This window comes from Salvelinus fontinalis, chromosome 29 (genome assembly GCF_029448725.1).
Source record: "Salvelinus fontinalis isolate EN_2023a chromosome 29, ASM2944872v1, whole genome shotgun sequence".
Classification (NCBI taxonomy): domain Eukaryota; kingdom Metazoa; phylum Chordata; class Actinopteri; order Salmoniformes; family Salmonidae; genus Salvelinus; species Salvelinus fontinalis.
Genome location: NC_074693.1, coordinates 29,196,062 through 29,223,489, shown reverse-complemented (window position 1 = coordinate 29,223,489; position 27,428 = coordinate 29,196,062). Strand labels below are relative to the sequence as shown.

General features: G+C 41.4%; 1 protein-coding gene across 3 annotated transcripts; it reads right to left on the bottom strand.

Annotated features, from left to right (window-relative positions):
- Positions 1–6,316: 6,316 nt before the first annotated feature.
- On the bottom strand, positions 6,317–19,092 carry LOC129827798 (T-cell surface antigen CD2-like). 3 transcript variants are annotated; one of them, XM_055888990.1, is made up of 6 exons: positions 18,893–19,092; positions 18,250–18,582; positions 17,633–17,887; positions 8,230–8,259; positions 8,008–8,121; positions 6,317–7,882 (listed from the first exon to the last, which is right to left on the bottom strand). In XM_055888990.1, the coding sequence occupies exons 1-6, from the start codon at positions 18,939–18,941 to the stop codon at positions 7,869–7,871; spliced, it is 795 nt and encodes a 264-aa protein (XP_055744965.1). In that variant the 5' UTR covers positions 18,942–19,092; the 3' UTR covers positions 6,317–7,868. The 3 variants fall into 3 exon arrangements, with proteins under 3 accessions (XP_055744965.1, XP_055744966.1, XP_055744967.1); XM_055888991.1 differs by lacking the exon at positions 8,230–8,259; XM_055888992.1 differs by lacking the exons at positions 6,317–7,882; positions 8,008–8,121; positions 8,230–8,259 and adding an exon at positions 17,293–17,430.
- Positions 19,093–27,428: the final 8,336 nt, after the last annotated feature.

Genomic DNA, 27,428 nt, shown 5'->3' with positions numbered 1-27,428 from the left:
CCTGGTCCCATATCTCGTTGGACTTTATTACTGGCCTTCCTCCGTCCCATGGTAATACTACGATCCTAGTCATCATCGACAGGTTTTCTAAGGCGGCCAGGTTTGTTCCCTTGACCAAATTACCTTCTGCCAAGGAAACAGCTGAGTTGGTGATTAACCATGTGTTCCGAGTCTTTGGCATTCCGCAAGATATGGTTTCCGACAGAGGTCCCCAGTTCGCCTCAAGGTTTTGGAAGGCCTTCTGCCAACTCATAGGGGCCACGGCCAGTTTATCTTCAGGGTACCATCCGGAGTCCAACGGCCAAACTGAGAGGATGAATCAGGAGCTGGAAACCACCCTCAGATGTATGGTTTCCAACAACCCGTCCACATGGTCATCCTTCATTGTTTGGGCCGAGTACGCGCACAACACCTTGTGCTCCTCCTTCACTGGTATATCCCCGCATGAGTGTCAGTTTGGCTATGCTCCTCTATTGTTCCCGGACCAGGAGGCAGAAGTCAGAGTGCCTTCAGCCTCGAGGTTCATCAGACGCTGTCGGCTTACGCGGAAGAAGGCACGTCTTAATCTTCTGCGTTCCTCACAGCAGTACCAACGACAAGCCAACAGACGTCGCCGTCCCGGTCCTACCCTGTACCCCGGCCAGAGAGTATGGCTCTCAACAAAGAACTTACCACTACGGGTGAAGTCTCGCAAGCTGTCCCAGAGATTCATCGGTCCCTTTAAGATTGCCAGGAGAGTCAATCCCGTTACTTTTCAGCTGCACTTACCCAGATCCCTTAAGATCAATCCAACATTTCACATTTCTTTATTAAAACCTGTTGTTTTTTCTCCCCTTATCCCGGCAGGCAGACCTCCCCCTCCGCCCAGTGTCATCGGTGGCCAGTCGGCTTATACCGTCCACCGGATACTGGATTCCCGCCGGGTGCAGCGGTCCTGGCAGTATCTGGTGGACTGGGAAGGCTACGGTCCCGAGGAGCGCTCCTGGGTTCCTGCCAAGGACATACTGGACCCTGACCTCATTCGTCAGTTCAGGACCCTCCACCCTGAGAAGGCTGGTAGGAACGTCAGGAGCCGTTCCTAGGAGGGGGATTCTGTCAGGTTTTGGCCAGGACTGTTCAGGTTTTGGTCACTAGATGTCCCCATTGCACCTTTTTTGTACCTTTTGTTTTTCCTTGCTCTAATTATTGTTTGCACCTGTGTGTCGTTCCCTTGTTAGTATTTAAACCCTGTGTGTTCCTCAGTTCCTTGCTCAGTGTTTGTATGTTAGCACCCAGCCCCAGCCCAAGCCTTGTTCTGAACATATGATTCTCTTATTGGATTTTCCAGAGGTTCTCTGGTTTAGTTCTTGTGTATTTTTGAGTAGTCTTTTGAGGTTTGTTTTTCCCTGCTGTTTTTACCACTTTGTGGAGTTTCTTTGTATTTTGGAGGATATCCATTTTGTGCTTCTTGGCTTTATGTTTGGACATTGTGGATTTAGATTCTTTGCCTGAAGATTTTGTTCTTTAATTAAACCACCATCTCTAGTACTGCTGTGTCTGCCTCATCTTCTGGGTTCTGACGATTATTAGTGACTGTTTCTCGCACCGGGTCCTAACACTATTCTCATTGTATAAGCACGATTTGTGCCGCTAAATATGCAAATTTTCGAACAAACTCTATATGCATTGTGTAATATGATGTTATAGGACTGTCATCTGAAGAATTCTGAGAAGGTTAGTAAAAAAAATGTATATATTTGGGTGGTTTATACGTTATCGCTATTTTTGCCTTGAATCAATGCTGTTGTGATGTTTGCTATTGTGGTAAGCTAATATAACGCTATATTGTGTTTTTGCTGTAAAACACTTAGAAAATCTGAAATATTGGCTGGATTCACAAGATCTGTGTCTTTCATCTGCTGTACGCTGTGTATTTTTAAGAAATGTTTTATGATGAGTAATTAGCTAATACACAATGGTCTCTGTAGTTATTCTAGTCGCTTTGGTGAGAGTTGTGATGGTGGCTGCAATGGTAAACTCTGATTTATACCTGAAATATGCACATTTTTCTAACAAAACATATGCTATACAATAAATATGTTATCAGACTGTCACCTGATGAAGTTGTTTCTTGGTTAGTGGCTATTTATATCTTTATTTGGTCGAATTTGTGATAGCTACTGATGGAGTAAAAAAATGGTGGAGTAAAGAAGTGGTGTCTTTTGCTAACGTGGTTAGCTAATAGATTTTCATATTGTGTCTCCCCTGTAAAACATTTTAAAAATCAGAAATGATGGCTTGATTCACAAGATGTGTATCTTTCATTTGGTGTCTTGGACTTGTGATTTCATGAACATTTTATTATATGATATCCCTGTGGCTTTAGGCTAGGCTATGCTAGTCAGCTTTTTTGATGGGGGTGCTCCCGGATCCGGGTTTGTGAGGCGTTAGAGGTTAAACTAGCACCAGTGGGGTCTTTTTTGAATATTAGTTCAGACCCTGTGGCATTATTCATCAGCTGAAGACAGACAGTTTCTCCCAGAGCTCCGTGACATGACATGTTCTGTCTAGCATCACAGAATTTCTCCTCCATGCCTGAGGAAAGGAGGGAAAAGGACACTTTTGTTGATAGTGATTACTGTTATTCTTCATCTGAAACTCTAATAAAAGTTTGTGACATTATGAATTGCCAAGCAGCATATCACCCTGCATCTCACTGCTGGTTTGCCTCTAAAGCTAATCAGGGTTGGTGCCTGGATGAGACACCAGATGCTGCTGGAAATGGTGTTAGAGGGCACCTTGTCCTCTAGTCTAATTTTTATATTCATATCCCAGTGCACCAGTGCACTGATTGGGGACATTGCCCTGTGTAGGGAGCTGTCTTTCGGGTGGAACTCTAAACAATTGTCCTGACTCTTTGTGGTCACTAAAGATCCCATGGCACTTATCGTAAGAGTAGGTGTGCTAATCCCGGTGTCCTGGCTAAATTCCCAATCTGGCCCTCATACCATCATGGCCACCTAATCATCCCCAGCTTCCAATTGGCTCATTAATCCCCCCTGTTCTCAGTCAACTTACCTGGTAAGTTAAGGGGTAAACAAATATATAATTTGACAAGTAAATCATTTCAGCTGCTTGTGAGGTATTAAATCCATCAAACATGATATGCTCTGTGATAGGCCTATTACATTTAATTGTATATGTTTATTTTCTCCTTATAATAACACAGCATTGTACTCTGCTGTAATTAATCAGTTACCCTTTATAACACAGCCTTATTGTTAGAATATGCGTGCCCTCCAAAGATAAACAACCGTAGCCTCTTACGATTAGAGAGTGCAGTTAACATCACCAGGAGTCCAAACACCACAAGCATGTTGTCTTCACAATGGCCAACCACTGATATCAAATCAAATCAAATGTATTTATATAGCCCTTCTTACATCAGCTGATATCTCAAAGTGCTGTACAGAAACCCAGGCTAAAACCCCAAACATCAAGCAATGCAGGTGTAGAAGCACGGTGGCTAGGAAAAACTCCCTAGAAAGGCCAAAACCTAGGAAGAAACCTAGAGAGGAACCAGGCTTTGAGGGGTGGCCAGTCCTTTTCTGGCTGTGCCGGGTGGAGATTATAACAGAACATATGTGTTTACAACTGTAGATCCACTATACAAATCCCAAATTCAGATTCCAAACTCAATCAACCTGCCACATCGTGTGACTAGGATGTTTGAGCAAAACACGTGATAGATTGTGTCACTTCAGGGATGAAAAAGGAAGTGTTTGAACACAGTCTTGATCTCACTTCTTTATTTCAAAGACAAATGCATGAATATGTTATATAAAATAAGGCATTAAATAAGATACAACAAGAAGTAAGATACACCACACACACAAGTGAACAAGAGATCTTGAGACTAGATTCACATTAAGGCTGAAAGAGGAAATGTGATACAGAAGAAATTGTCACACTACATTTAGTCTGTGAGAACATTGTATTTCTGCACCACAGACTGAGCCCTGTGGTAGGTTCATGTCAATCTACACTGTAAGTTATTTAGTAAACACTATGCCTTTTATACAGCTGTGTCTGTTGCTCGTCTCAAGTGCTAGTTTAACTGGTGCAAGAAAGGTTGAGAAACAATGTTACACCATACAGGTCATGTGTTCAGTGTGAGCCTCCTAATGGTGGCCTCGTGTGGGAAAACGTTTTTCCATTGAAAATTAAGGTGAGTGTGTTTTTATAGACCTTTAGTTTGTGACCTGAATTAACGATGAGGACCACAGGAAATGTTGTGACAGGTCAGATATGTTCCCCTAAATGCTATTGTCAAAGAAATGGGTTGATGCCTCTATATGTTAGCCTGATTCCATTCTTTATATGCTCTGTAGCCTCTGTAACAAAGGCTACTTTGTTGTTTTTTGGTTTATGCAACCTACGATGTAATGTATAATAACTGATTCCAATAATGTATACATGTCATGAATTATAGATGACGCCAATAGAAAATGTGTTTGACTTGGATTGTTTTTTTTTTTTGATTGGTTCACTGTGGAGTGACAATTTAATAACTGTTTCTAACTGTTTCTAACTAACTTTAACTCTAAATGAGATATTTGGAATGGCAAAGGACAAGCACAGAGGAGTTGACTACACACCACAAACAGACTGGACCATCTACAGGGCAATACCATAATGACTATCATAAATACTGTGTCATATGAAGAGAATGTATACCACCAGAAACATGATAGTACTGTCAGCTGCATTTGTGATCTGAACATGTATTTATTTAGGTGATAAAGCAAGTATTATTATAAAAAGCAATTAAAAATGAATTGCTTGTTGGTTTTCAAACTATTTTCAATAAAGTAGCCTATTCTATATAGAAAGAATTTACACAGAGATAATATTTTTTTTTAAATCCAATGAAAACTTTAGAGAGAGAGAGAGAGATAAAGAGAGGTGTACATGACCTCATTCTGGACCTCATTTCTCATGATCTACTACTTTTTAAACATTCTGGACCTCATTTCTTATTTTTCGACCTCTTTTTGTTTAAAGCACAACAAACTAAGTGAATATGTGCAGCGTTTTCTGACCTTTCTATCGGCCCACTGAAGAAATGTTATAACACATACTGTGTAATGGGAAGGCTTTTTAAATGGGGAACTGTAGCACATTATTTATTTCTGTAACTTTATGTTTTAATTAGATATATTTGTGTGATTTTGAATGCATAGAAATAAAAGCAAGCTGCTTTTAGAAAACATTTTGAACCTCCTCATTAACTACTACTATTGAAACATGTTTTACCTTATTTCTCATTAACTACTACTATTGAAACATGTTTTACCTTATTTCTCATTAACTACTACTATTGAAACATGTTTTACCTTATTTCTCATTAACTACTACTATTGAAACATGTTTTACCTTATTTCTCATTAACTACTACTATTGAAACATGTTTTACCTTATTTCTAATTAACTACTACTATTGAAACATGTTTTACCTTATTTCTCATTAACTACTACTATTGAAACATGTTGGACATCCCTCCTCATTAACTGCTACTATTAAACCATGTTTTACCTTATTTCTCATTAACTACTACTTTTGAAACATTTTCTCATAATCTAATACACTTTTGTTTAAAGCACAACAAACTAAGTGAATATGTGCAGGGATTCTGACTTTTCTATCGGCCCACTGAAAGAAATGTTATCACACAGACTGTAGCACTTCCCTTCATGAAGAGCCAATGTTGAGGTGTTGTGACAGATTAATCAACATGCATGCTGTGTAAGGTCTTCTAATGATGGTAGTGGGACTGTCTTGTTGTAAGCAAAATCATTTATACACTATCTTACAGATATTAGAATTGTATCTCCATCTTATGACTAAAATCAGTGATAAATAATCATTCATTCCAAAACAAGTTTGTTCAACTTTTGATATTTCAGTATATTTTAGCAATTAAATTTACTTTGACACGTAAGTATATTTAAAGCCAAATAATTTGACTTTTACTGGAGTAGTATTTTACTGGGTGACTTTCACTTTTATTTGAGTCATGCTCTATTAAGGTGTTTTACATTTACTCAAGTGTGACAATTTGTTACTTTTTTCACCACGGAGGGAACACGTGACCTGTGTGGTGTAACAGTGTTTCTCAACCTTTCTTGCACCAGGGGTGGTTGTTCCTCCTTGGAGGAGTGCATTAAGTTAAACTAGCACTTGAGAACTGACTGAGTTGGTGTCAGAAAAACACTGTAACATATATATACATTTCTTTCTTTCTTAATGCATTTGAGCCAGTCTTCCAGAACAGCTGATACTCATGCGTTCTTCAATGTTACCTTCCTCGAAGCAAGCATATAAGTATTTTAGCCCGTCTGGTAGGCTCCTGTCACTGGGCAGCTCACAGCTTTGTAGTCTGTATTAGTTTGCAAGCCCTGCTACATCCGGCGAGCATCAGAGCCAGTGCAGTACGATCCAATCTTAGTCCTGTATTGACACTTTGCCTGTTTGATGGTTCGTCGGAGGGCTGAGCGGGATTTTTTATAAGCTTCCGGGTTGGAGTCCCGCTCCTTGAAAGCGGCAGCTCTACCCTTTAGATTGGTGCGGATGTTGCCTGTGTTCCATGGCTTTTGGTTGGGGTATGTACGTACGGTCAATGTGGGACAAGGTCATCGATGCATTTATTGATGAAACCAGTGACTGATGTGGTGTACTATGCAATGTCATCGGAAGAATTCCGGAACATATTCCAGTCTGTGCTAGCAAATAAGTCCTCTACCTTAGAATCTGCTTCATCTGACCACTTTTTTATTGACCGAGTCACTGATGCTTCCTACTTTAGTTTTTGCTTGTAAGCAGGAATCAGGAGGATAGAATTAAGGTCAGATTTGCCAAATGGAGGGCGAGGGAGAGCTTTGTACGCGTCTCTGTGTGTGGAGTAAAGGTGGTCGAGAGTTTTTTCCCCTCTGGTTGCACATTTAACATACTGATAGTGAGGTAAAACGAGTTTGAGTTTCCCTGCATTAAAGCCCCCAGCCACTAGGAAAGCCGCCTCTGGGTGAGAGTTTTCCTGTTTGCTTATGGCCGTATACAGCTCATTGAGTGTGGTTTTAGTGCCAGCATCGGTTTGTGGTGGTATTTTGACAGCTACGAAATATACAGATGAAAACTCTCTTGGTAAATATTGTGGTCTACAGCTTATGATGAGATACTCTACCTCAGGCGAGCAAGACCTCAAGACTTCCTTAGATTTCGTGCACCAGCTGTTGTTTACAAATTTACATAGACTACCACCTATTGTCTCACCAGAGGTCGCTGTTCTATCCTGTCGAAAAAGCGTAAAACCCGCCAACTGTATGCTATTCATGTCGTCATTCGTGGGTTATTCCTTTTCATGGTTAAGAGTGCAAGTACCTTTTGAACTCTACATATTTGCTATCGCAAAATAAAAATGTGTTTGTGTTTATGAAGGTCTAAGGTCACATTCGAAGACGAAAGAAAATGTATTTTCAAAAACACAATAGCATTTTCATTACTTTATGTAAATGTATGTACAAATGAAAAAGCACGAAAACACTACAATTCAAGAGTTAAAATCCATTAAATAAACACCATCACATAGATCTTTCATTATTACTTTTTAATGGCAGTTCTGAAGGAACATTATGAAACTATGAAAATATATGTCAAAAGATCTAAATACATTACTGTGCTTTGAGTTTGAGCTTGATTAAGATTAAAACAGCAATAAGCAGTATAACATCATCATTAGTCATCAGTCATGGTCCCCATGGCAACTTTCATGACATCAACACCCATCTTAGAGTCCCACCGTGATCCACCTGAGAGACTGCAAACACTCTGCTTACTCAACATCATCTGGAGAGAGAGAAAAAGAGAGTCAGCAGAGTGAGCGAGAGAGAGTGAGCGAATTAAGAATAATAATAATATTTTACTTTTCAAACTAAATATGTTAAACAAAGGTACAATGATGCATTACTGACCTTGTTCTTGAGGATAAGTTTTCTTCTTGTAGAAACAGTATGATCCCACACAGATTGTCAGCAGAATGAAGACTTCAGCAAGTTGGAAATAAACAAACACATTGAACCCTGTTCCTGGGGGACAGAAGGGAGAAGGTATAACACCTAAATTAACTTATCAGCTAATTTATCAAATCCATGAAAATGAACTGCAGTAAGATCTGCTTTCAACATAAAACCTACCAGCCCACGAGGAGATTTCCACTGAATGTTCTGTTAAAGGGAGACAGCAGTAAATCATTTTTTGTGGCTGGGATGTGTTGAGCAATTACTAAGGTTTCATGCCTCTTACCAGTGGTTGCCTCAATCACTGTTGTGGAGTCCACTGTTGTAGGGTTTTATTAGCCTCAATAACCCACCCTGAAATCTTTGTCTCCTAATTGTATTGTTTTTGAAAGTTGCAACAGTGTTTCCTTGCCAAGTTTTATTGACATACTTTTTTACTTTGGATCCTGCATCGCGGTTAGCCTCAGTTGCTGTGACAGCTACTATCTGTCCAGGGATCCTGCCAAACCAAAAAGCCTGAAGTTGTTTACCGTAGCTAGCTACTAGCCTAGCTGGTAGCTATCAGTATCAAGCTAGAAAGGGTTTCCCAACCCTTGTGTCTGGGACCTCAGAGGTTTCCCACACTAATTGTGACTGGATTCCCTTCTGCCTGTAACCTTTACCCTGCAACCTGACCTGGCTGGAACAGCGTTGTATGGCTACCAACGTTAGCCGATGCTGTGACCAACAGTATGTGCAAAGACACTGCTTTCGTGTGGATTTAAAAGAGGAAACATCTTTCTGCTTTTCAGATTTAGCCATTTTTGTGAGCTATTTTTGTTCATTTCTTCATCCTGTAAAGAGAGAGACACAAAAGCCTAGCTAGCCTAGCTGGCCGTATTTCTCAGATGGAGGTCATTATTGAACATTTTCAATGGTGCAGGGGTTGTGTTTATTTTGCTTTATTCTGGGACAATGTGAACCGCCCAGACTTTCAATGTAACAACTGTTTGCATGCAGAGGACTGCAGACCAAAAATACATAAGTATTCAGACCCATATGAGACTTGAAATTGGGCTCAGGTGTATCCTGTTTCCATTCATCGTCCTTGAGATGTTTCCACAATTTGATTAGAGTCCATCCATGGTAAATAAAATGTATTGGACATGATTTGGAAATCCGCCTGGGCCGGCATCCCCTGTACTGACGGAGGGAGTAACAACACTATTTGTATTCAACCATACTCCCAGTCGCAAGCATGAATTCCTATTGGTCAGACCAGCTTGAGTAGACCTTAGTACGGGTACTTCCTGTTTGATTTTCTGCCTATAGGAAGGGAGGAGCAAAATGGAGTCCTGATCTCGGAAGCAGGGGATGGTTTGTAAGCCTCCTTAGTCGGACTAGAAGTGCACTCCGAACACCTGTTCTCTGCCGGCGGCGTCATGGAGCAGCCTCTGGGATATGTTACATTTCCCTGGGGGTACGAATAAAGGTTCCAATTTGGGAAATTCCTGATTGTAATGCTGGTGATTTACCGCATCTCTGATATCCAAAAGTTATTCCCGGCTGTATGAAATAACACAAAAAACGTTCTGGGCTAATAAAGTAAGAAATATCAGACAAAAAAATAAAATACTGGAAAGTTGCTTAAGAGCAAGAAGCAGAGCTGCCATGTCTGTCGGCGCCATCTTGCCATCTGGCTTGATAATATACTGTATGTGATATCAACAAAGAGGTATATTTTCTGGGTGATTTCAATATTGACTGGCTTTCATCAAGTTGCCCACTCAAGAAACAGCTTCAAACTGTAACTAGTGCCTGCAACCTGTTTCAGGTTGTCAGTCAACCTACCAGGGTAGTTACAAACAGCACAGGAATTAAATAATTAACATGTATCACATCTTTACTAATGAAACTGCTTTAAAGCAGTATCCAAGTCAATTGGATGTAGTGATCACAATATAGTAGCCACATATGGGAAAACCAAAGTTACAAATGCTGGGCCTAATATTGGGTATAAGACGTCATATGATAAGTTTTGTAGTGGTTCTTATTTTGATGATGTAAAAAATATTTGCTGGTCTGTGGTGCAATGAGGAGCAACCAGACGCTGCACTTGACACATTTATGAAATTGCTTATTCCAGTAAAGAATAAGCATGCACCCATTAAGAAAATTACTGTAAAAATTTTAAATCAACCTTGGATTGACGAGAAATTGAAAAATTGTATGGTTGAGATGGAGGTGGCAAAAGGAATGGCAAATAAGTCTGGCAGCCCCACCGATTGTCAAATGTACTGCGAAATGAGAAATCATGTGACTAAACTGAATACAAATATGAAGAATCTATACCATGAAACAAAGATATATGATATAAACATTGATAGTAATAACCTTTGGAACACCTTAAATGAAATATTGGGGAAAAAAGGCAAACTCAGCTCCATCATTCATTGAATCAGATGGCTCATTCATCACAAAACCCACTGATATTCCCAACTACTTTAATGATTTCTTCATTGGCAAGATTAGCAAATTTAGGCATGACATGCCAGCAACAAATGCCAACACTACACATCCAAGCATAACTGAACAAATTACGAAAGACAAGCATTGTAATTTTTCATTCCGTAAAGTGAGTGTGGAAGAGGTGAAAAAAAATATTGTTGTCCATCAACAATGACAAGACACCGGGGTCTGAAAACTTGGATGTAAAATTACTGAGAATAATAGCGGACGATATTGCCACTCCTGTTTGCCATATTGTCAATCTAAGCCTACTAGAAAGTGTGTGCCCTCAGGCCTGGAGGGAAGCAAAAGTTATTCCGCTACCCAAGAATAGTAAAACCCTCTTCACTGGCTCATATAGCCAATGTGTCTATGTATAAGGATGACTCAACACTATCCATGTCAGCTACTACAGCGACTGAAATGACTGCAACACTTAATTAACACAAAGCTGCAGTTAGTTTCAGAATGGGTGGCAAGGAATACGTTTGTCCTAAATATTTCAAAAACTAAAAGCATTGTATTTGGGACAAATCATTCACTAAACCCTAAACCTCAACTAAATCTTGTAATGAATAGTGTGGAAATTGAGTAAATTGAGGCGACTAAACTGTTTGAAGTAACCCTGGATTGTCTGGCCCATAAATGTCAATGGAGAGCTAACATTATTAATATGCATGTCAATCTCTCATGGCTCAAAGTGGAGGAGAGATTGACTTCATCACTACCTGTTTTTGTAAGAAGTGTTGACAAGCTGTTGAAACTTCTAGCACACAGCTCGAACACCCATGCATACCCCACAAGACATGCCACCAGAGGTCTCTTCACAATCCCCAAGTCCAGAACAGACTGTAACTAGAACACAGTACTACGTAGAGCCATGACTACATGGAACTCTATTCCACATCAGGTAACTGATGCAAGCAGTAGAATCAGATTTAAAAAATGAAAATACACCTTATGGAACAGTGGCTACTGTAAGAGACACACACACAGGTACAGACAAACACATACGCACATAAACGCTAGCACATGCACTCTACACACACGCTTACATTGTAATATTGTTGTATGGTCGTATTCTACATTTTGTATTGCAGATATGTAGTTGTGTAATAATATTATATGATGTGTTGTTTATCTTTTGTTCCTTAATGTGTTTGGACTCCAGGAAAACTAGATGCTGCCTTGGCAACAGCTAATGGGGATCCCTAATAAATAACAATACATACAGTTAACATATATAAACACTGGTGGCAATAAAACATTTAAAGGAATCCCATATCTCATATAGTTGAGATGTGACATTTAAAGGAAACATTTAAAGGAATCACACATCTCATATAATTGAGATGTGACAAATGCTATGATGCTGCTACGTCAAGAGGGTCGTTCCGTGAAATTATTCCTTTTTGGGTAGTGTAACCTGAAAATGAATCACTAACTTCTTGTGAATAGGGGGGCGCTGTTTTCACTTTGGAAAAAATCGTGCCCAAATTAAACGGCCTCATACTCTGTTCTAGATCATACAATATGCATATTATTATTACTATTGGATAGAAAACACTCTGAAGTTTCTAAAACTGTTTGAATTATATCTGTGAGTAAAACAGAACTAATTTGGCAGCAAACTTCTATACAGGAAGTGAAAATTCTGAAAATGAGGCTCTGTGTCAGGGCCTGCCTATTCAACTGGCTTTTATTTATGGATCTGTATGCACGTCATACGCCTTCCACTAGATGTCAACAGGCAGTAGAAGGTTGAATGGGGTGTCTAGCTTGATGTGAGGCCGAATAAGAGCTTTTGGAGTGACAGGTCCGCCCTATCGTCAGTATTCAGCTGCGCTCCGGGGAACCTCACATTGTCTTCTGAAAAGCGTTCGGTATACACTGCGAATTGCTGCGGCTCTGATTTTATTGGATTCATATGAGAAGAACATCATAAAGTAGGATTTTCAACCGAGTTTGACCAGTTTATTCAACGTTTATTGGGAATTTTGGAATTTTTCGTTCCAGGCGCCAAGAGTTGATGGGCATGTTCGTGTCACAATGCTAGCCAAAGTTGCTAATTCGACAGAAGAAATGGACATTCTAAAACCAAACAACGATTTATTCTGGAAATAGGACTCCTTGCACAACATTCTGATGGAAGATCAGCAAAAGTAAGAGAATATTTATGATGTTATTTCGTATTTTTGTGTAATATGTTGGCTCCAACACGGCGGAGAATAGGTGAGCGCTGTCTCACAATAATGCATGCTGTATGTTGTAGTAAAGTAATTTTTTAAAATCGAACACAGCGGTTGCATTAAGAACCAGTGTATCTTTCATTTGCCATACAACAAGTATTTTTATGTAAAGCTTATGATGAGTTCTTTGGTTAGATTAGGTGACTGTCCAAAATATCTCCGGACATTTTGGTGAATTGTTGCTACGTATTCACAATGTATTACCACGATTTGCAGCTCTAAATATGCACATTTTTGAGCAAAACATAAATGTATTGTATAACAATATGTGATGTTATAAGACTGTCATCTGATGAAGTTGTCCAAAGGTTAGTGATTAATTTTATCTCTATTGCTGGTTTGTGAGAAAGCTATGTTGGCAGTGAATAAATGGCTTTGTGTGTTTGGCTATTGTGGTAAGCTAATATAATTCTATATTGTGTTTTCGCTGTAAAACACTTAAAAAATCGGAAATATTGGCTGGATTCACAATATGTTTATCTTTGATTTGCTGTACACCATGTATTTTTCATAACTGTTTTATGATGAGTATTTATGTATTTCGCTCTCTGTAATTATTCTGGCTGCTTTGGTGCTATTTGTGATGGTGGCTGCAATGTAAAACTACGATTTATACCTCAAATATGCACATTTTCGAACAAAACATAAATGTATTGTATAACATGATGTTATAAGACTGTCATCTGATGAAGTTGTTCAAGGTTAGTGATTAATTTTATCTCTATTTCTGGGTTTTGTGAAAGCTACCTATGCGGTGGAAACATGTTGAAAACAGTGCGTTGTGTGTTTGGCTATTGTGGTTAGCTAATATAAATACATATTGTGTTTTCGCTGTAAAACATTTTAAAAATCGGACTGGAACTGGCTGGATTCACAAGATGTTTATCTTTCATTTGCTGTATTGGACTTGTGATTTCATGAAATTATATTATATGATATCCCTGTCCCGCTAGGCTATGCTTGTCAGCTTTTTTGATGAGGATGCTCCCGGATCCGGGATGGGTAGCCCTGAAAGGCTAATCTCTCGAGTGGCTAGATGTTCTTTACCATTTGGCCATCAGATTTGCCACCAATGCTCCTTATAGGACACATCACTGCACTCTATACTCCTCTGTAAACTGGTCACCTCTGTAAACTGGTCATCTCTCAAGACCCACTGGTTGATGCTTATTTATAAAACCCTCTTTTGGCCTCACTCCCGTTTTTCTGAGATATCTACTGCAGCCCACATCCTCCACATACAACACCGGTTCTGCCAGTCACATTCTTTAATAAGTCCCCAAAGCACACACATCCCTGGGTCGCTCCTCTTTTCAGTTCGCTGCAGCTAGCGACTGGAACGAGCTGCAACAAAGACTCAAACTGGACAGTTTTATCTCAATCTCTTCATTCAAAGACTTAATCATGGACACTTACTGAGAGTTGTGTCTGCTTTGTGTGATGTATTGTTGACTCTACCTTCTTGCCCTTTGTGCTGTTGTTTGTGCCCAATAATGTTTGTACCATGTTTTGTGCCACTACCATGTTGTGTTGCTACCATGTTGTTGTATTGATGTGTTGCTACCATGCTGTGTTGTCATGTGTTGCTGCCTTGCTATATTGTTGTCTTAGGTCTCTCTTCATGTAGTGTTGTGTTGTCTCTCTTGTTGTGATGTGTGTTTTGTCCAATATTTATATTGTATTTTTTTTTTTTTTTAAATCCCAGACCCCCGTCCCCGCAGGAGGTCTTTTTGCCTTTTGGTAGGCCGTCATTGTAAATAAGAATTTGTTCTTAACTGACTTGCCTAGTTAAATAAAGGTTGAATAAAAATAAATAAAAAACAATTACATGAAATAAAGACAAATCTTCAGAAATGACTTTGGCAAAGCAACAAAATAAGGCTTTACAATAATGGTGAACACTTGGAGACATTTTGGGATTAAGTGGGTTAAAATCTTCCTAGAAGTCACAGAGGGTGACAGAGAGACGTGTCAAAGTGCTGCATTTTGGCACGTTAGCAACTGTTTTTTCATATAGAAAATAGAGATATTGAATTCTCTATGTGGTCTGTATTAAAGAAAAGATCAAATAGGGACTAATTTTGTGGAACGACCCTAGAGCAGTGGTTCTTAACCTTGTTGGAGGTACTGAACCCCACCAGTTTCATATGCGCATTCACCGAACCCTTCTTAATTGGAAAAATAAAATATGATTTTTTCAAATTCAAAACAGAGGTATATATTTTACTGGTGCACAAAATGAACCATGCATGAACATCAACACTGTGTGTTCAAAAATCAAAATCATCAAAACATGATTTTCACACAAAAACAAAAACATAATAATGAATATTTACTGCAAATCAGTGTGACTTCTGCTGTTGCCTTTCAGAGACCAGTTCAGAAATGTGCGGCTTCACCTTGGCAAGTGCCACTCATGTCATTTTCGCAACAAAGTCTGTTCCTTTTCTTCGTTTTTATGTCCAGCATCCTCGAAAAGGATTGCTCGCAAAGATATGTTGTAACAAACGGTATGAATATCTCCAGAGCTTTCTTAGCAATAACAGGGTACGTTACCAATTGTTGACACCAAAACGTTGAAAGCGTTGTTGTTCTGAAGAGTTGCTGTTGAACCTGGCTCTGCTGAATTTCAATGATTCCATCGAGGTATTCATCATTGACATCTGTTGTCTCAACACTAAACGCGAACGGCTGTCTCACCCATGCTGGATATGACTCTCTTGTAGGGAAGTATCCGTCGAGAGACTTTGCAAGCTCATCTAAGTGCGCGGCAATTGCTTGCTTCAGTTCTGCGGGTACAGAAATGTCTCCGATTCCAGATACATCTTCGATCTTACTTACACAGTCGTCCAGCAGGGGAAAGTTTGCGAAGTTATCGTTCTCTGTTCGTCGTTTCCATAACGGTATCTTTTTTTGAAAAGCCTTCAGGTTTTCCTCCGCTTCGATGATGTTGACTCCACCGCCCTGCATCTTTTGATTGAGATGATTGAGAGCTGTGAAGATATCAGCCATGTACGCTAAAATGAGAATGAACTCAGAATTTTTGAAGCAATCTGCATGACAATGTTGGTGCTCTTGCAAAAACAGGGCTAATTCCACACGCACGGCAAAAACACGATTCAGCACCTGTCCCTGGGATAACCACCGAACGTTAGAATGGTACAGAAGTACCTCGAATTCAGAGCCCATTTCTTTACACAGATCACTGAAGATGCGGTGCCTCAGAGCACTGGTTTGCACATAGTTCACGCATTCCACTACAATTTTTAATACTTCTGCCAGTTTTGGAGGCAAGGTTTTTGTTGCCAACGCATGCCTGTGCAGAATACAATCCGTAACAATGATGTGTGGTGCATCGGCTTTCACTAGCGCACCAAAACCAGACTTTCTTCCCAGCATGACTGGAGCTCCATCCGAACAAACTGCAGAAACCATATCCCACGAAAGATTGATGTCTTTGAAGAAGTCATCCACAAGTTTCTTCACATCGGCTGCCTTAGTTGTTGTTGTAAGAGGCTTACAAAATAAAAAATCTTCCTTTATCACGTCGTCTTTCACATAGCGCACGAATACAGCAAGCTGGCTTAGATTGGAAACGTCTGTGGTCTCGTCGGGTTGAAGGCTGAATTTTGCCGCGCTTGAAATCAGATCTGCAACTACATGAGCCAAGATGTCTTCGCTCATGTCCTCTATTCTGTCGCTGATGGTGTCGTTTGAAAGAGGAATTTGGGATAACTTAACTTCAGCCTCTTTTCCCAGCATGATATTCGCCATCTTCAACCCAGCAAGTGTTTCACCGATGGTGTGTGGTTTGCCCTGCTTTGCGATCAGGTAAGCAACTTCGTACGATGCTGTGAGGATCGGTTTGTGGATGGTACAAAGCCGAGAACAGGCAGAGTAGCCTTTTCATCGAATCTGGCTATCTTCACCTTGAATTCAGCGAGCGTTGTGTTCTTGTATTTTCCATCTCCATGCAGCTTAAGGAAGTGTTCTCTTAGTTTTGCCGGTGCTAGGCTAAAATTGCTCAACTTGGCATTGCAAATCATGCAGTTAGGACGCTAACTCCCATCACACTCCGTTATACATGTGAATCCATATTGTACATATTCGTCCGACCACTTTCTTTTTTTGCTCGACATAGTAAGTATGAAGGGATTCAAATATTAAGAAAGAAATCACAAGACGTACCATCACGACAGTCACAAGTCGACTACTGAGTGCACCAAATTCCCTGCAGCACAGATAGGCCAAGTGATGTAGCGTGATCACCTGCAGCCAATGATGGCCAAGCGGGGCGTGTCATCACGAATCATATGAGTCGGATGTGTGTCTTGACCTCCACCGAACCCCTGAGACTGACTCACCGAACCCCTGGGGTTCGATCGAACCCAGGTTAAGAACCACTGCCCTAGAGGTCATGATTATGATGATGATGACGTCAATCATAATAATAATAATCATCATCATCATCATCATCATTATCAATATCAACATTATCCCTTACCAGTGGAGGTTTTACTGGTGGTGGACTCAGTCACAGTCGCCACTGTTGTAGACTCAACACACAGGGTATTACAAGTGGCATTCACCCACTCTAATACATTTGTCCCGTTTCATAAGGTGCAGTTAACATATATCAGCCCTGTAGGCAATCCAAACAACAGTAATCACATTCGTATCTGAATTACATGTAAATACTGGCAAATGTGTTGTTTCGAAACAGGTCAATTCTTATTGATAAGAATTGATCATCGATCATTATAATCATCATCATTATTATCATTAATCATTGATATTGTTGATCATAATGTTTTTTTAACAAAGTAAATTTAACAGTTGATTACCTGGACAGTGTGAGATTCTCCTGCTGACAGTATCACTGCTGATGTTGTTTCTGATGGTACAGGTGAGATCTCCTGACAGGCCTTTCTTCAGAGTGATGGTGTTTGTCTCATCACCAGGAAAGGTCTCAGTGTCTCTCAGTGTCTGTCCATCCAGAGTCCAGCTGTACTGGGGACCATCCCCCTCAGAGTAGCAGGACACCCTCACCTCTCCATGGGACAGACACTCAGAGGACAGCTGAGGACTGGACACTGGAGCTGTGGGGGAAGAAGGATATGTAACTGTAGTAAGAGGGCAAAACACATTAGAACACAACACCAGCCATTCTTCTTGAAAGCCACAGAAACTACTGTAGTCAACAGGAGCAGCAGATTCATGACACATAATGACTGCATTTCAAATAACCAACAGATGATTTAATGTTGATGGATGTGGTTATGACTCTATGTAACAACTACAGTAACATTTGAAAATAAAATGACTCCATGGTTACACATAAAATGCATTTCTCATTATTTTGATTATTAAGCAGTCACATATGTGTAGTTTAGCCAGAGCAATATGTAGAGCTTGTCAAAGTTACCATTTGTAATAATTATTTGGAAAGTTATTTATTTACCTTTGATGAACAGTTGTATTTCTCTGGTCCACATTCGCCCGTTTGAACTAAATGTTTCTAGCAGGTATTCACCAGAATCATTCCTTCTTATGTTATTTATCCTCAATGTCCCATTGTTTATAAAGAAGTGTACTCTGTCTATAATGAGGGGGTTTCTTATTACCAGTTTGTCCTTCTTCATTTTGAGTATCTCTGTTTTAGCACCAGTTGAGCCTTTCCAAAATGAGAGTTCATATCTCGTGGCATCAGTCACCAGCTGGAGATAGACAGTTCCTCCCAGAGCTCCATAACACTGAGATCCATCTTCTCTAGCATCACAGGAAGTCTCCAAGCCTGAAGATCAAGAAGAATAGACAATGTAGTGACTATCACTGTTCTAACCCAGGTCAAGTCATGTATAATTTTTCAGATTATGATACAAGCGGCTAACAGTATAACCAAACCAACAGCATCAACGTGATAGGGATCATTAAGTCAGTGATCATTATTATGGGACAATGAGTAAAGAGACAACTGTCTTCTACCGTGTTCTGAAAATTGTCCCTCATCAGCCGTCATTTCTGCTACATGATATACAAGACTCCTGATATTATATTCGGCATAAAAGAAGAGGGAAGCCAACACATATAAAGATGTTTCTTACCATGATACAATCTGGCGGAGATCACCAACAGTCCTAAAACAGCCTCCATGTCTCTTTTCAATGCAGGGTCTCAGTTTATCAAATGAACCTTCGGTACTTCAACAAAGTCCTCTATTTTTTATTTGTTTTACGGCACAAACAAAATCAATGCAAGGAAAGTATGAGAGATAGCTGTTCCTGCCACTCAGAAGAATTCACCCAGTTTGTGAAGAGTAAAAGAAGAAGTGAAATCTTGACCCTATTCATAGGTTCTGACTCAGAGGAAGAGCCTCATCAAAGTCTCACTTATTCATTATACATTCCACCAGGCTGGCTTCATGACTCCTGTGTGATGGATTTAGTTAAGATGTCAAACACAGTATGTGATAAGTGCGGCTACTTTTGAGTGTGAAGAAGAGATGTTGGCGCCTGAGAAAATGACACCTCAGTAATAGGTCTGGGTGTAGGTGGTGCAGAGGAGTCAGGCGCGGGACAGCAGAGATGAGTAATACACGTAAATTTTACTCAAGACTTGAAAATACAAGTCGATAATACCTAGCCCACAATACGGACTGTAAATACAACAAACAAACACGCACAAGAACCATGGGGAAAACAGAGGGTTAAATAATGAACATGTAATTGGGGAATTGAAACCAGGTGTGTAAAACAAATACAAAACAAATTGAAAATGAAAAGTGGATCGGAGATGGCTAGAAGAATGGTGACGTCGACCGCTAGAACGCCGCCCGAACAAGGAGAGGGACCGACTTTGGTGGATGTCATGACAGGACCCCCCCCTGACACGCGGCTCCAGCAGCGCACCGACCTCGGGGACGAGCCGGAGGACGAGGCGCAGGGCGATCCGGATGGAGACGGTGGAAATCCAGCAGCAACGAAGGGTCCAAACGTCCTCCAACGGCACCCAACATCTCTCCTCCTGACCATACGCCGGGGCCTCCTTGATGTCCAGAGGGGGCGGAGGAACCTCCTGCACCTCAGACTCCTGGAGTGGATCAGCCACCACTGGCCTGAGGAGAGACACATGGAACGAGGGGTTAATATGGTAATCTGGGGGAAGCTTTAACCTATAACATACCTCGTTCAATCTCCTCAGGACTTTAAATGGTCCCACAAACCATGGGCCCAGCTTCCGGCAGGGCAGGCGGAGGGGCAGGTTTCGGGTCGAGACCCAGACCCGGTTCCCCAGTGCGAACACTGGGGCCTCACTGCGGTGGCGATCGGCGCTCGCCTTCTGACACCTCACGGCCCGTTACAAGTGCACATAAGCGGCGTTCCAGGTCTCCTCCGAGCGCTTAAACCATTTGTCCACCGCAGGAGCCTCGATCTGGCTCTGATGCCAAGGTGCCAGAACCGGCTGATACCCTAGTACGCACTGGAAGGGGGAGAGGTTAGTGGATGAGTGGCGGAGCGAGTTTTGGGCCATCTCTGCCTACTGGATGAACGTCGCCCACTCCCCGGTCCTGGCAATAAGACCGGGGAGTGGGCGAAACCTACCCTAATAGTAGTCAACATTTTAAGCTAAACGTTCTGATCTGTTGCGGCAGCCACATTGCATAACATTTTTTTTAATGCTGGTGGCTGTATTCATTTGAGATCGATCGCATCCCACAACTATGTTTGGAATATTTATTTCTCGCACAGAATAGAATAGGTAGACTTTTGTACTATGGGGGATAGTATAATTGATATAGGCTAGTGCTTTTGCTTTTCTTTAGGTCTAATCATCTTGCTGGCTGAACAAAAGCAATTTCGGACAGTTCTTCCAATATCTTCAGTATGCACCTCGGAATTGGATAAGGACACGCTCAGTTTGTATAATGGCAATTTGCATATACTCCAGAATGTTATGAAGAGTGATCAGATTAATTGAAATTAATTGCAAAGTCCCTCTTTGCCATGCAAATGAACTGAATCCCCCAAAAAACATGTCCACTGCATTTCAGCCCTGCCACAAAAGGACCAGCTGACAACATGTAAGTGATTCTCTTGTTAACACAGGTGTGTGTGTTGACGAGGACAAGGCTGCAGATCACACTGTCAAGCTGATTGAGTTCGAATAACAGACTGGAAGCTTCAAAATTAGGGTGGTGCTTGGAATCATTGTTCTTCCTCTGTCAATCATGGTTACCTGCAAGTAAACACGTGCCGTCATCATTGCTTTGCACAAAAAGGGCTTCACAGGCAAGGATATTGCTGCCAGTAAGATTGCAATTAAATCAACCATTAGAACGTCAAGGAGAGCGGTTCAATTGTTGTGAAGAAGGCTTCAGGGCGCCCAAGAAAGTCCAGCAAGCGCCAGGACCGTCTCCTAAAGTTGATTTAGCTGTGGGATCGGGGCACCACCAGTACAGAGCTTGCTGAGTAATGGCAGCGGGCAGGTGTGAGTGCATCTGCACGCACAGTGAGGCAAAGACTTTTGGAGGATGGCCTGGTGTCAAGAAGGGCAGCAAAGAAGCCACTTAATAATCGGAAAGGAAAAACATCAGGGACAGACTGATATTCTGCAAAAGGTACAGGGATTGGAATGCTGAGGACTGTGGTAAAGTTATTTTCTCTGATGAATCCCCTTTCCGATTATTTGGGGCACCCGGAAAAAAAGCTTGTCCGGAGAAGACAAGGTGAGCGCTACCATCAGTCCTGTGTCATGCCAACAGTAAAGCATACTGAGACCATTCATGTGTGGGGTTGCTTCTTAGCCAAGAGAGTGGGCTCACTCACAATTTTGCCTAAGAACACAGCCATGAATAAAGAATGGTACCAACACATCCTCCGAGAGCAACTTCTCCCAACCATCCAGGAACAGTTTGGTGACGAACAATGCCTTTTCCAGCATGATGGAGCACCTTGCCATAAGGCAAAAGTGATAACTAAGTGGCTCTGGGAACAAAACATCGATATTTTGGGTCCATGGCCAGGAAACTCCACAGACTTTAATCCCATTGAGAACTTGTCAACTGGTCAATCCTCATGAGGCGGGTGGACAAACAAAAACCCACAAATTCTGACAAACTCCAAGCATTGATTATGCAAGAATGGGCTGCCATCAGTCAGGATGTGGCCCAGAAGTTAATTGACAGCATGCCAGGGCGGATTGCAGAGGTCTTGAAAAAGAAGGGTCAACACTGCAAATATTGACTCTTTGCATCAACTTCATGTAATTGTCAATAAAACCTTTGACACTTATGAAATGCTTGGAATTATACTTCAGTATTCCATAGTAACATCTGACAAAGAATATCTAAAGACACTGAAGCAGCAAACCTTGTGGAAATTAATATTTGTGTCATTCTCAAAACTTTTGGCCACGACTGTAGCCTGTGAGAAAGACCTGATCACGTGATGGAGAGCCATGTGAGTGAGAGACACTTCGAATTGGCAGCACACTCAGGGAGAAGAGCACCACGCAGCACTCTGGGCCACAAAAGGCATGGAGTTTTTTAGGGTGCATTACGGCCACAAAGGGGACGCCGCTGTGAAATTCGAGGCATTATCAAGTACTTGTCAAATTGTGAATGAGACACTATTGGAGTGTGTACAGCCTGTGCAAAAAACAAAGAGCTCACGCCTTTCAAGTTACTTTTTTAAAATCATCATTTGAGTCTCATCATGCAGCCTTACAATGTATTAAAAATCTAAATATATAGCCCAACATTTGTAGAACAACTAAAGTTACATTAATAACTCTAAATGTGGTGCTAAATGTGTTTATGTTAATTAACAGTCAATTACTGTGAGACCAATAGTTATTCCCTTGACAATCACCGGCTGACGAAATTTCATGACCACCACTTCCCTGGTTTCTCCAGAGATGACTGATCGGGTTAAAGTCTGGGCTCTGGCTGCATCACTCAAGGACATTCAGAGACTTGTCCCGAAGCCACTCCTATGTTGTCTTGGCTGTGTTCTTAGGGTCGTTGTCCTGTTGGAAGGTGAACCTTCGCCCCAGTCTGAAGTCCTGAGCGCTCTGGGGCAGGTTTTCATCAAGGATCTCTCTGTACTTTGCTCCATTCATCTTCCCCTCGATCCTGACAAGACTCACAGTCCCTGCTGCTGAAAAACATCCCACAGCATGATTCTGTCACCACCATGCTGAACTTGGCATTCAGGCCAAAGAGTTCAATCTTGGTTTCATCAGACCATTGTTTCAAATGGTCTGAGAGTCCTTTAAGTATCTTTTGGCAAATTCCAAGCGGGCTGTCATGTGCCTTTTACTGAGGAGTGGCTTCCGTCTGGACAATCTACCATAAGTGTTGCCGAGATGGTTGTCCTTCTGGAAGGTTCTTCCATCTCCACAGAGGAACTCTGGAGCTCTGTCAGAGTGACCATCGGGTTGTTGGTCACCTCCCTGACCAAGGTTCTACACACCCGATTGCTCAGTTTGGTTGGGCGGCCAGCTCTAGGAAGAGTCTTGGTGGTTCCAATCGTCTTCCATTTAAGAATGATGGAGGCTGATATGTTCTTGAGGACCTTCAATTCTGCAGAAAGGTTTTGGTACCGTTCCCCAGATCTGTGCCTCGACACAATCCTGTCTCGGGATTCTACGGACAATTCCTTCGACCTCATGGCTTGGTTTTTGCTCTGACATGCACTGTCAATGGTGGGACCACACAGACAGGTGTGTGCCTTTCCAAATCATGTCCAATCAATAGAATGTATCACAGGTGGACTCCAATCAAATTGTAGACACATCTCAAGGATGATCAATGGAAACCGGATGCAACTGAGCTCAATTTCAAGACTCATATCAAAGCATCTGAATACTATTCCTGTTTTTCTTTTTAATAAATGTGCAAACATTTCCAGAAAAACTGTTTTCACTTTGTTTTGGGGTATTGTGTGTTGATTGTTGAGGAAAAACATGTATTTATTACATTTTAGAATAAGACTGTAATGCAACAAAATGTGGAAATGGTGAAGGGGTCTGAATGCTTTTCGAATGCACTGCATGTACAGAAATATGGGAAAGTTAGATACAATTAGTTACAGTAACCAATGCAGCAACAAAGCATCAATACTATGTCTAAACACCAACCCTTCACACCTCGTACTCTCGGGGCCCCTCAGTCTAGTTGAGTTACTACAGACACGGGTTCATTCCCATTCAAATGTTTGGAGACACCTACTCATTCAAAGGTTTTTCTTTATTTTTACTATTTTCTACATTGTAGAATAATAATGAAGACCTCAAAACTATGAAATAACAAATAAGGAATCATGTGGTAACCAAAAAATGTGTTAAACAAATCAAAATATATTTTGTATTTTAGATTCTTCAAAGTAGCCACTCTTTGCCTGGTGCTGAGACCAGCCTTCTGGTCTTCATGGGACATCTGTTACACTGGTGCTGAGACCAGCCTTCTGGTCTTCATGGGACATCTGTTACACTGGTGCCGAGACCAGCCTTCTGGGGTTCATGGGACATCTGTTACACTGGTGCCGAGACCAGCCTTCTGGTCTTCATGGGACATCTGTTACACTGGTGCCGAGACCAGCCTTCTGGGGTTCATGGGACATCTGTTACACTGGTGCCGAGACCAGCCTTCTGGTCTTCATGGGACATCTGTTACACTGGTGCCGAGACCAGCCTTCTGGTCTTCATGGGACATCTGTTACGCTGGTGCCGAGACCAGCCTTCTGGTCTTCATTGGACATCTGTTACACTGGTGCCGAGACCAGCCTTCTGGTCTTCATGGGACGTCTGTTACACTGGTGCTGAGACCAGCCTTCTGGGGTTCATGGGACATCTGTTACACTGGTGCTGAGACCAGCCTTCTGGTCTTCATGGGACATCTGTTACACTGGTGCTGAGACCAGCCTTCTGGTCTTCATGGGACATCTGTTACACTGGTGCCGATACCAGCCTTCTGGGGTTCATGGGACATCTGTTACACTGGTGCTGAGACCAGCCTTCTGGTCTTCATGGGACATCTGTTACACTGGTGCCGAGACCAGCCTTCTGGGGTTCATGGGACATCTGTTACACTGGTGCCGAGACCAGCCTTCTGGTCTTCATGGGACATCTGTTACACTGGTGCTGAGACCAGCCTTCTGGTCTTCATGGGACATCTGTTACACTGGTGCCGAGACCAGCCTTTTTGTCTTCGTGGGACTTCTGTTACACTGATTTTCACTATTTATCACTTGATGATTATAATGATGTTTAGGCTACTGACGTTTTCATAATTTGACCGTGAATCTTGCTGACCGCACTTCTTGGTGGTTGGGGTATTTTTTTTGTCATTATAAAAAGAAGCTATTACAACGTTCCAACACATATGCTTTCTGTTTCATATCGGTAACAAAGGCACTCCCCTTAAAAATGGAATTTAACATTTTCATTTAGTTTTTTTTACTGTTTTGTTTGTGTTTCCATATCCTACAGTAACAAACTAATTTAAAAATATTTAGGTTGATATTCTAATGTTACCTAAGACCTTCATAACCACAACCAAATTATTATATATACATTACATTTATTAATTACACTGTTAGAATGTTGCTGTCGGGTTATAGTATTTATAGTATAACAAGTGAACATATAGGAGGTTACCATTACACAGTCCTGCATTACACAATCCTGCTGCAGACACCAATTTTCTTGGTGTCCACATCACCAACAAACTATCATGGTCTAAACACACCAAGACAGTTGTAAAGAGGGCTTGACAACACCTTTTCCCCCTCAGGAGACTGAAAAGATTTCGCATGGGTCCCCAGATCCTCAAAACATTCTACAGCCGCACCATCGAGAGCATCCTGACCAGTTGCATCACTGCCTGTTTGGCAACTGCTCGGCATCTGACCGTAAGCCGCTACAGAGGGTAGTGGGTACGGCCCAGTACATCACTGGGACCAAGCTTTCTGACATCCAGCACCTACATACTAGTCGGTGTCAAGGAAGGTCCAAAACATTGTCAAAGACTCCAGTCACCCAAGTCATAGACTGTTCTCTCTGCTACCGCAAGGCAAGCGGTACTGGAGCGCCAAGTCTAGGACCAAAAAGCTCATTAACAGCTTCTATCCCCAAGCCATAAGACTGCTGAACAACTAATCAAATGGTCACCCAGACTATTTAAATTGACCCCCCCTCCCCTTGTTTTTACGCTGCCGCTACTCGCTGTTTATTAATTATTATCTATGTATAGTCACTTTACGAATTACCTCGACTAACCTGTAGCCCCGCACATTGACTCTGGACGATACCCCCTCTATATAGCCTCGTTACTGCTATGTACATTTATTGTGTTACTATTTGATATTTGTATTACTTTATGATTGATTACATCTTTTTATTTTAGTTTATTTAGTAAATATTTTATTAACTCCATCTTGAACTGCATTGTTGGTTAATAAGGGCTTGTAAGTAAGAATTTCACAGTAAGGTCTACACCTGTTGTATTTGGCGCATGTGACAAATTTTATTTTATTTTATTTGACATCATCAGAAGTCCAAACACCACAATCAGTGGATTCACTATTGGAGTTCCAAACTCAGATTACAAACTAAATCAACCGGCCACATCGGGTGACTTGAATGTTTGAGCAAAAGATTGTGTCACTTCAGGGAGGGGAAAGGAAGTGTTTCAACACACTCTTGATCTCACTTCTGCATGAATATGTTATATAAAATAAGGCATTAAATAAGATACAACAAATAAGTAAGATACACCACACACACAAGTGAACAAGAGATCTTGAGAATAGATTTGCATGGAGGCTGGAAGACAAAATGTGATACAGAAGAAATTGTCACTAAATTTCGTCTGCAAGAACTTGATGCCTCATGAGAGAGAGAGAGAGACTCTCCCAAGTTCCCATAATGCTACTTTTCGCATTTCATTGTTTTGAAGAACGCTTTCGCCGAGTAAGAGCAGGACATTCTATCTACACTACATGGGCATTAATATGGAGTTGGTCCCCCCATTGCTGCTATAACAGCCTCCACTCTTCTGGGAAGGCTTTCCACTAGACGTTGGAACATTGCTGCGGGGACTTGCTTCCATTCAGCCAGAAGAGCATTAGTGAGGTCAGGCTCTGATGTTGGGCGATTAGGCCTCACTCACAGTCAGTGTTCCAATTCATCCCAAAGGTGTTCCATGTGGTTGAGGTTAGGGCTCTGTGCAGGCCAGTCAATTTCTTCCACACCAATCTCGACAAACCATTTCTTTATGGACCTCACTTTGTGCACGGGGGCATTGTCATGCTGAAACAGGAAATGGTCTTCCCCAAACTATTGCCAATAAGTTAGAAGCACAGAATTTTCTAGAATGTCATTGTATATGTAATGTTAAGATCTCATTTCACTGGAACTAAGGGGCCTAGCCCGAACCATGAAAAACAGCCCCAGACCATTATTCCTCCTCCACCAAACTTTACAGTTGGACCTATGCATTGGGGCAGTTGTAACAGGCTTCCTCCTTCTCCTCATCCGAAGAGGAGTAGCAGGGATTTGACCAAAATGCAGCGGGTTGTGAATACATAATGATTTAATAAACAAAAACAGAAGAACACGACGAACACTTGAATAATTACA